The sequence below is a fragment of the Diadema antillarum genome, unplaced genomic scaffold (genome assembly GCF_040938485.1).
Source record: "Diadema antillarum isolate AM-2024a unplaced genomic scaffold, OU_Dant_1.0 scf00000061, whole genome shotgun sequence".
Taxonomy (NCBI): domain Eukaryota; kingdom Metazoa; phylum Echinodermata; class Echinoidea; order Diadematoida; family Diadematidae; genus Diadema; species Diadema antillarum.
Genome location: NW_027270950.1, coordinates 3,086,576 through 3,097,329, shown reverse-complemented (window position 1 = coordinate 3,097,329; position 10,754 = coordinate 3,086,576). Strand labels below are relative to the sequence as shown.

Below are 10,754 nucleotides of genomic sequence, written 5' to 3'. Positions count from 1 at the left end.
CCTGGGCAACCCCGGAAGAGGAGCGTCCGCCTGTTAGTGAATAGTGTTAGCTTTCTCATGCATCTAGCAGCAGACTTTTGTAGCGAAAGGAGACTTGTGACAATGTTATCTTTATTTTATTTTTTCGGGATGTAGAGTTATTGTTGGCGTTTCAAGGCAGTGAATACAGGATTCACTGTCTATCTTGTATTCATCAATAAGATGTGTTCATGTTTTGACTTTTAATGACTAGACTCTACCGCTACCCCCTTCCATAATTGTTATGAGAGAAATCTCAAGAAGAAATAAGGAAAAAAGGGAAGGCAGTCTGTGAAAAATATCCTACCTGCAAATGAAAGTCGACTAAATATCTAGGTCATTCCATTTTAATAACATTTGTTTGATGCAGAGTTTATTGCATCTGTAACAGGAAAGTCTAGTTGTACTTGGGTTTGATGTGACCATATTTTTTTATAATGCAGGGCTGCCAACTCTCACGCATTGAGCGTGATACTCACGCATTTTGGTCCTTTCTCACTCTAAAACTTTATTTCATTTGCATGCATTTCTATTGATCTCACTCATTTTGACTCAATAGCATTGGCCTATGGGAGTCTCACTGTCAACTAGTTTCCAGTGTTGGCAGCCCTGATACTGTAGTTATTAACATAAGTTACTTGGGCTGTTTGTTTTACAATTCCTGGCAGGAAACAGCATGGCTGATCGCGTGCAGGACAAGATCCCATTCCATAGCGATGAAGGCCGGAGGATGCTGGACGAGAGTCCCACCCACCAGAAGCTCCTCATCCGACTCTTCAAGGAGCAGGAGAACGATACGTTCTGTGGCATCCAGTCCTCGGCGCTGGTGATGAGCGCAAGGCATCTTGGAAGAAAGTATCCCAAACAGTCAGACCAAGCTGAGTGCCCCCTTGAGGATGTGCCGTACAAGGAGGGCAACATGTTTGACTTTGACGAGACCAAAAGAGCTCTAGACTTTGAGACCATCGACAAGGATGGGGCAACGATGCTGGAAATTGAAACCCTCCTGAAGGCTCACGGACTCCCGGTGGTCAAGGTTCATGTCGATGAGAGCAGCGTGGACGAGTTTCGCACTATGGCGTCATCGGCTTTATCTCTTGTCGACTCCCAAAAGGGCGTGATCGTAAACTTCGACGAGTACGACCTGGGGCAGAATGATTTTGTGCACGGTCACTTCAGCCTGCTGGCGGGGTACCACCAGCCGTCCGACCGCTTCTTGCTGCTGGACACATGGTTTGACACCACCGACTGCTGGGTCAAAGCGGAAGACCTGTTCCATTGCATGAACACCTTTGATAAAGATGCTGGGAAGTACCGCGGTTTCATGATAGTGGGATGAGGGAAAATAAATGACCTTTGAAAGTACAGTGCACTCCCATTGTAACAAACACAGTAATAAACAATTTCAGTACAACATATATTTTGAAGCAAAATTTCAGCTACCAAATCATACTTACTGTGCTTGTTCAGCTATAAAAAGATTATAGTGAAAGAAAACTGCCAGTCCAGAGGACTTCATAATAGCAGGAGTCGCCGGTGTACTAGTGCTGTAAACTTTGCAGAGTTTGCATCATCTTGGCCAAATTGTGTCACATGGACCACATACGTAAACCTATGAAGGAGAGGCATTTTCTTGTGACAAAAATGATTCCTTTTTTTTATTGATGTTTTTACCTTCAGTTGATTATCCTCACATCTAGGGGCTTTCAAGTTACTCTGTTGGGAATTATTGTGAGAGGTGGAGGTTGTTTGAAAATTGGGCTGATTTTACTCATGAAGTCAACTCTTGCTGATTGTGTCGCTTGTCAAAAAATACATACTGTAGGTACAGGTATTTATGGAATTGTGTGTATCTGGTAATTTTGGTGGTGTGGTGTTGTGAAAATCAGCATTTGTTTCCATGCTTAGTACATTTTCCACAAAATGAGCTGTTTTAAAGGTGGAAGCTTCATCTTGTGGCATAGTAATGTTTTATTTGTGCCATATAAAAAGAATCCAACAAAATTGTATTTGTGGATTATAATAATGTTTTGTCTGTACAATGTATCATATGAAAGAACTTGTCAAATTCTTACAGAAATCCTACCATCTTTTGACATTTTATGTGTTACTCGATTACCTTTGAAAATCTTTATGCATTCTATACATGTATATTACCATAATATTATGTACCCACACAATGGCTACATGAAGTGAAGAAGGAACTTGCTCTTTAAAAGCAGTGTACTCTGAACACAATCTCTATACCTTTGAGTGAAGACCAATAGAACCATGCTTGTGGGAAGGACATTGAATGTTTACAGCATTTGCTTTAAATATTGGGACATGCCCATACACAGCTTTCTGGTTTCATACTTGTCACTGACACAAAATTTGTGGTATATTGTGGTATATGGTATATCATATGTACATAGGTCCCATAACAAGTTATCATACCAAAAAAGTTGCATTGTGTTTGCCATATGAGTATACAAAACTATCTTTCATTCTGGAAATACCTGTTTTATCCAAGACTTACAGAACTTCCTCTGTTTAGGAGGGGATTCATATATTTTCTTAATACCTTTATATCATTGTGACACCCCTGTTAAAGTGTGCAGGGTGCTAGGATGATAAAAGGATGAGAAGGAACAGGCAGCTGCCCGTCCAGCATTCCTCAAAGTGATGTCATAGATCTGCTCCATTTGTCTCTCCCAATATGTGACGAAGGCCTCCCTCCTCTCATTCTGTCCATCTGTCTCATGCTCAAAGCCAAAGGCAAGGTCAATCAGTAGCCTTAGATGACGGCCGAGCAACAGGAATGAGGGGGAGAAACCTATTGTTTCATTCCGGATACAGTTGTATGCATGCACGACTTTGTCAACAGATGCCCTTCAGTTGGTATTTTCCCCTTTTGGTAGTGAATGCAACATTCCTAGCAAGGTGCGGGTAAACCATTCAATATAGCCATTACCTTGAGGATGGTGTGGGGTAGTCCTAGAATGGCCAACATTGAAAAGTTCTTGCAGTTACTGGAAGAGGTTGTTTTCAAAATCTCTTCCATGGTCATAGTGCAGTTGTTGGGGAATCCGTACTGGACAGTAATGATTGAAGATGATGTATGCAGCTATTTTCCTGCTCTTGTTTCAGGTGGGATATGCCTGGGCAAAGGGGTGACGTGGCCTATGATCACTAGAATATTAGCAGCCACCATACTGTGCCCTTCCCCAAGTGAACAAAGTCAATGGAGACTAACTCGAAGGGATGGGTAGATTCAATGTTGACAAGAGGTGTCTTAGTAATTTGGTTTCTTCTGTCTGAGACACTTGCACCTGTGTGTGATGAAATCAGTGGCATCGTCCACCATGTTCGGCCAGAAGAAATGTTCTCTGTCCAAATGTACCTTTTCTGATCCAATATGGCCCATATTGATGTATCGTTCCCTTTAAACCAGAGTGCAATATTCTTTTTGAAGGACGAGCTGGAGACATGCAGTTCTACAACGAAGTATACCATGTTCATCAATTTCAAGCTTCTTCCATTCCCCCAGTACACTGTATTTGGCATGTCTGTCTGGGCAGCTGCTTCCTCTCTTGGATACTGGTTGTTTTCCTTCATGATACACTTTCAGAGCAGTCCATATTCTGTACAAACAGCACTGAGTGTCGTAGGGGAGATGCATTCAGTAAAATCATGCATTGCGGAGTAGTCCAGGGGCTCACAGGAAAAGGAGTCAGCATTGACGTTGATTCTTCCAGGCCAGTACTTGCTGTGAAGGAGAAATCTGCTAGCTCTCCCACTGAGCGCAGACCTGTAGCATGGAGCTTGGCAGAAATCAGAACATACGTGAATGGATTATTATCGGTGTACACTGTGAAAGGTGGTAATATTGTACAGCTGTAGTCCTGAATTGATCACATATGGCCCATTTCAGTGTGAGAAATTCCAGTTGCCCAGAATGAAGGTAATACCATTTTTCCGCTGGTGTCAAGGTTCATGAGGCATAGGCAATCACCCTGAGTTTCTCTCCTTTCTTCTGGTACAGCACAGCCTCTAGTCCCTGGTTGGAAGCATCTGTGTGCAACACAAACGGTTTTTCAAAATCTTGAAATGCCATGACAGGTGCTTGCAACAGACTGTCAATCAAGGAGCTCGGAATCTTGTGGTTGTCTGTCCACTCGATTGGGTGAGTAAAAGGAAGTACATTGAAAATGCTTCCCTCTCTTCTCACATCATCTGAAGGACCATAACCTTCTTGGAGGGCACAGGTGGTCTAGAGAGAAATTTGATAGCCAGTCATCTTCGAGGGTTGTTTTCACTTCTTCAGTGCTAGCCAGCTTGACAGCTGAGACTGATTCAATGCCGGAAATTGGTTCCAGTGTAGCAATCATGGATTGTTTTGGTACCACTACATCTCCTTTGGAAGAGTTAATCACCACGATTTTACCTTACTGAACTTTTCCTTTCCAATCTCCACAAATGCTGTGTTTACCACCAGGACTTCATGTAATGAAGGGTCAAGGGCGGGTTCTAGCAATGCTGTATGACCATGTAAGTCTCCAGAATATAACTTGCAGGTGAAGATAGAGCTACCAGGAGAGATACGTTTTGTGGTCTTCTCTGATTTTACCAGTGTGATGGGCGTTGTGTACGGTGTGGTTATGCGGTCTACAATGGCATTGACTGTTGGCTGGGGTTGGTCCAGCAGTATAGCGGGCATGACTGCCCCTACCTCCACACTTGAGTTATCGGAGACCAAAACAACTTCTGCAATTACCATGTACCCAATATGATTTGGTTATCTGTGGCATTGGTTATGAGGAACATTACCAAAATCTCAAATCTTTGTTGGCTGATCCAGACAAACACAGAACTCCGCATACCCCAAGAATGGTATGGTGGTGCTGTTGGCAGCAGAAAGGTGTAGATAGTCATCAGGAAACAAATCCGAAATCAGTTGAATCTCCTTCCTTGTATGGTGCTTCTTTAGCCATTCCTTGAAGAGCATGGAAACTTGGGCTCCTGTATCCCATAGTGCCTCGGCATTCTCTCCCCAATGTATCAGTAGATGTTGCACCTGTCATCTACCAATCTGACCACCCTGAGTCGATTCCCTGGACTGTGGTACTTTCCTACTGGCTGTCGGAATGACACTGCTTAGGGTGCTCCATGTCCCGTCTGGGTACCCAATTGCCATTTCTGTGGCTGTGGCATCCTCAGGCATAGTGCTCACTGCTCCCACTTCGGTAACAGTGCATGCAGTTGTCTCTTTGACTGGCCTCTTGACAATTGGTGCACCCCTGTGGACGATGCTGATGTAGACGAGGTTGGGGCTGGGTTGTGTCTGTATCTCCTTGCATATTCTCCCAGTTGGGTAAATCAGGCTGCCGCTGCTCATTTCTCTTGGGTTGCTTGCTTTGGGGGTCTTCTGTTGTTGTCTGACGTGCAGAAAATTTGTTAACTGATGGAGTTTTGCTGGGTTTCAAAGCCAACTATTTCCCCCTGCCTCATTACCAATGGCAAACGTCTCGTCTTCAAGAAGTGTCTCGTCTGGCCCATCACTACTCAGAAATGGCTTGAGCTCCTGCTGATCATATCACTATGTAAACCCTTTGTGATAGCATGAAGAAACATGTGCTGCACTTGATGCTCCTCTTATGTCATGCTGGATTCATTCTTGTTACAGGCATACAATATCTTTTGTCTTAAGTCCTTTGCCCTGAGGATGAAGTCATGTTCCGTCTTTTACCTGTCTTTGGCTGTTGTGTAGAGCTCCTGGAAAGGAGCGGTGGCATCCTTCTCTCTATAATGAGCCTGGGGAACCCTCAGGGTTGGACGATCTAGTCCTGTTCTTCCCTCATGGTAACTGCAAAGCCTTAATCCTTGGACAAGTGCTCATATCACCTGTTCCTTTCCGGGCATCCCTTCATTGAGCCAAGTTAGGCGATCTTTCTGTTGTGGTTCACCTATCTGCCCAAAGATCTTGAATCCGTGGCGAAGAGACAGGTTTCACAACTGAAGAGGAAGAGGGTGGATTCCAGGTTGGTCTTGTTGGGATCCAGGGGTCTGTAATGGTTTGTCAATTGCAGCTGTCTGCCCCTCCATTACCTCCTCCCCACTCATTGATCTGGTCCACCCATTTGGTCTGGCTTTTCATCAGTGCCCTCCTCATCTGCACTCTTGCCAAGAGCCTACTTGAGCTTCAACCATAACACCTCACCTTCGTCATCCTGATCCTCGACTTCCACTGTTCAGGTACCGGTGCTGGAGTCAAAGGAGCCCAGTGCATCCTTTCAACGTAGCTCTGACAATATCCGCCTCCTTCAGGTGCAGCATCTCAGCTACATGTACCTTGAGGAGCTCCCCCTCAGTGCTTGCCTTTAACTTTCCAAGCACATCGGTCAGTAGCTCTCCCTTTTGCCCAGTCATCATCACAGAAAACCTGGTGATGACTTAAGTACAACTGAAATCACAACTCTTTGGCAGATATTACCAGGCTGGTCTCCAGTTTGGTTTTGGTGGATGATGCATTAACTATAATGCCGCATGGGTGTTGCAGACATTACTGGCTATACATCATCCGGGCAGTGCCTCCAGAAAATGTAACACCCCTGTAGGGGTACGGGGTGATAGGATGATAAAAGGCTGAGAAGAAACTTGTGGTAGCAGTGTATATTCATGGAATGACATACAAGCTGCTACGGCTTCTTGCCACTGCTTCTCACACCCAAACTTTTTTCTATTCTCCACCGGGAGGGGGGTATGTAATGGGGAGGTCCAAATTATGAAACAAATAGCTTCATCATTCAAGAAGTCTCTTAATGTGTACAGCAAGTACCCTTAAAGTATATCATCTCAAAAAATGGGGGCATTTTGGTCTTGCTGTCAGATTCACATCATAAAGTACACTGTACTTAATTACTGTATTGTCTCCCCTGAAGCAACACTTTCATTCGTTTTACAGAGATAAGACGAACGTTACACGTTGTGTATGCCTGATGCATCACATACAAATTTAACCCTGTCAACTTTGCCTGTCGGTGGAAAAATATTATTGAGAGTTTCAACACAGTGTATGCTGTTGAAGGGTTTGATGAAAGATTTTTATCTGGTAAACATTGATGTAGAGATGTAAGAGGGCAATGCTGCTACTGAAAAGACACAGTGCTGTTGCAAGTGATCAAAAAGTTGTCCTTCATTGACATCAGTAAACATTAGTTATTGAGTAGTTGCCATGATAAAAGTCATGGACATACGTACTCGGATGGGATCCTGTATGCCCATGATTTTTATCATGGCTAATACTCAAACACTGCCATAAATGGTAGTTATTTGCCTCAGTGAACAGCAATTTTTTTGTCTATCGGTTGCAATAAGATAAAATTGACATAGTACTATTGTTGAACATGGCACATACATGTAGCAAGCTATTTGTCTTGTGTCAAAGTTAACATTGTCTACACTGTACCAGGTACACTGTACTGGATGTATGAGTATCATATTGGTTTGATTTTTGCAAAGTCTATAAAGATTACATGTATTACACTCTGACAACCAACACTAGTAAGTCAATGTCTTGAACGTTCTTGATAGACCAGACAAAGAAAAAAAAAGAGGAATTTCTCTAATATAGCCACAGTGCTTTCATTGTCGTTATTCAAACACACAAAAGTATGACACTGATCTGTCTTATAATATATGTTGTGTTATTGTGTAGATTTACATTTTTGATGGTGCATGAAGTACCATGCTCTTGACATACAAATCAGGAAAAAAATATGTAAATATGAGATTTATTTTGAGAATTATGTACACATTCCTCGTCTTGTGAGCATGTATGTCAATATATATACAGTATATGCTTATTACTACACATACATGTACAGCTGTATGTAGTAAAATTGTTGTAAGTATCCAACTATATAGCATCACATCCATGTAGAGGTTTGCCAAGATTCTTCCATTCCAGAAATTATTTTGTGATTTTGTTTCACAACAGCAGCAGAAGATAATGAAATATGCTTTTAGACTAGTTCAGATTTTGAGGGCAGAGATTATGAGATTTAAACGATATGAACGTAAATTGTCAGTTACATTCAGATGGTGATCCTTAACCTTGAGGATAAGCTTACTTCGAGGGTAAGCTTGTAGTTAAGTATGGGGCGCCAAGTGTTGCATGTTCTTTTTCATCATGAAATGACAAGTTTTTGTCAACCAAATGACCATTTCATGACGAAATTGTTATTTCGTCGACAAAATGTCAAGTTTCTTAGGAAATTGCCATTTCGTGACAAGAGAAACCATGTGACACTTGGCACTCCATACTTAACTTCGAGCTTATCCCTGCAGTAAGGATTACTGTCTGAACACAACTACATGTACCATGTATTATCTCTAATGCTCCTTACCCAGTGATGTTGTTGTTGTGTTTGAGGCGCGTCATTCACATATGAATATTTGTGCCATATTTGTGAAACGAGGTAATTATTAGTCTGTGAGTCAGACCCTTTGAAATCATTGCAAATTTCATGGCACTACTTTGTCCTTCTTTTCACCTGGAAAGATAAAAATCGAATAGACGATTTGTGAATCACAAATGTTCATTAAGCCATACATGCAAAAGGATTAATACAACTGTATGCGCCTTCATGACAAAAATTGAATCAAATCTCCCAAGAAAAATGTGAAGGAATCTTTCATGCCTAGGCAGGGACAATCACCAAAGGAAATTCCTTCACAATGAAAGCAACATTTGAAAATGAGAGGTTTGTGGTGAAGGGTCTGTTGAAATGTACTGATTCACACTGTATTACAAATGGGAATTTAAAGCTACAGTAGATAACAACCATGTAGGTGTTATGATATTATCTTGAATATTGGGAATACAGGTTGAGCACAGTTTGTTCCCAAATATTTTCAGGTATTGTTGAAATCATTTGCTTCAAAGTTTTTGAGGTGTGTTCATGCATACTTATGTGAACCTTGTGGTTGTTCATAAAAAGACAAAAGCAAGGTCAAATCAATAAATGTACTTCTATAAAACTGTAAAGAATGTTATGTAACTTTTACTTGTGCTTTCAAGCTTCTGATGTACACTAACCTGGAAAAAAGGGCTACTCTTTCAGATTAAATGATGACAAACCCCAAAGCAGCTTATATTTTAATAGTTAAGAAACTCAAAGGGATCGTATAGTTTCGGTTGAGACCTAATTTCAGGTTTCTAACACGTTTTGGTGAGATAATGAGAAACCTCTTATGAAATGTGAAAGAGCATGTAATTCCATCAGGAATTCAACATTTATTTGATGAAAATTGGTTTTGAAATGGCTGAGACATCCAAAACAGAGCGATTCTTATAAGTGTGGGACCCACACTTTATTATGATTATTTTGTTTTACTTTTTTTATGTTTCAGTCATTCCAAACCCGATTTTCATCAAATAAACTTTGAATTCCTCTTAAAATGGTATGCTCTGTACTATTTCATAAGTGTTTTCTTGGTATCTCACCAAAAGTTAAAAGCCAAATTCTCATCTCCACCAATACTATACTATCCCTTTAAGTATCCACAGCCCCAAATCTATCATAAGATAGAGAGGGAGAGAGAGAAAGTGAGAGAGGGGGAGAGAAGAAAGTACAGTACTATACCTACTGGCATTTCCATTTTTGTCAGGAGATTAGTATGGCAAGATAGAAGTGGGAACTTGAGTACAATGTATATCATAATATGGTACTTGTAAAGTTTTATATTTTCTGTAAACATTACAAATATAACAACAGCTCAATTTAGGTGAGCAAAAAATATGAAGTAGAAAAATAGTTGAAAAAAATGTTGGGTGAGCGTGTATAATTATACTTCTCATGTTGCCATATTGCTGAGAAAGTACATGTAGGATTACGTGTTCAGTACTGCATGAATGGTATCATAGAAGGCTTTTCAACACAAACAGAGACGTTGTTTGTGAAAGAGGTTTATGAATTGGATCGAAAAAGGTACGCTGTATTAAATAAAAAAGAATGAGAGAGAAAAGAGAAGGAGGGGGGGGTAGCTGTATCCGCACACAGTGCATTCACGTTAAAACGAACACGGTTATAATGAAATGCTCGTCACAACGAAGTAAAAATTCAGGTAAGAGATTATCTAAGACAGTGCTTTACTGTTCGGGTATAACGAAATTTGGATATAAGGAAAGATAACCGCGGGTCACGAGGATTTCGTTTCAACGAGAGTAGCGTGTAGGCCTACATGTACTTCAGATAATTAACTGCATTATTATTTTGCATTGACGGCAGGCAAATCTGTGTGAAATGAAACACACACAAATACAAGCAAGATACACCGCGGAAGTAAAGAATAATGATACGCAAAGATATTTTTCTGTGACCATTGATCAACCAACATTCGATTTTGAGTTCTCTGAACTACGGGGAAAACTTGATAAATTGTAAAGGTCTCTATTTTGTTTCACTGAAACAAAATAGAGACCTATTACAATTTATCAAGTTTTCAGATGGTCTTTTTTGATGTTCATAACATAATTACGCTCCCCAACTATACTACGCGAGTTCGTGGGTCACACGTAAAGGATCAAGCAGGTGGACAGAGCATCTGTTAGGCAATTACCGTACTGGATTTTTCTCTTGCTGTTATAACACGTTCTTCTTCTTTTTTCCGTTAAAGTTTGAAAACCATGGGAATTTGCTGGTATCTCTGGTAGCCGATCTCAAAAAAAAAAAAAACAACTTATATTAGGCCTT

The 10,754-nt window shown here is 41.0% G+C and overlaps 1 protein-coding gene across 1 annotated transcript; it reads left to right on the top strand.

Annotated features, from left to right (window-relative positions):
* Positions 1-694: 694 nt before the first annotated feature.
* Positions 695-8,993, top strand: LOC139716143 (uncharacterized). The gene has a single exon (XM_071627705.1). It carries the CDS (start codon positions 695-697, stop codon positions 1,355-1,357), a length of 663 nt encoding a protein of 220 aa, XP_071483806.1. The 3' UTR covers positions 1,358-8,993.
* The last annotated feature ends 1,761 nt before the right edge of the window (positions 8,994-10,754 follow it).

Excerpts from the sequence above, each read along its gene's own strand:
- LOC139716143 (XM_071627705.1), top strand. The coding sequence starts at position 695 with ATGGCTGATCGCGTGCAGGACAAGATCCCATTCCATAGCGATGAAGGC.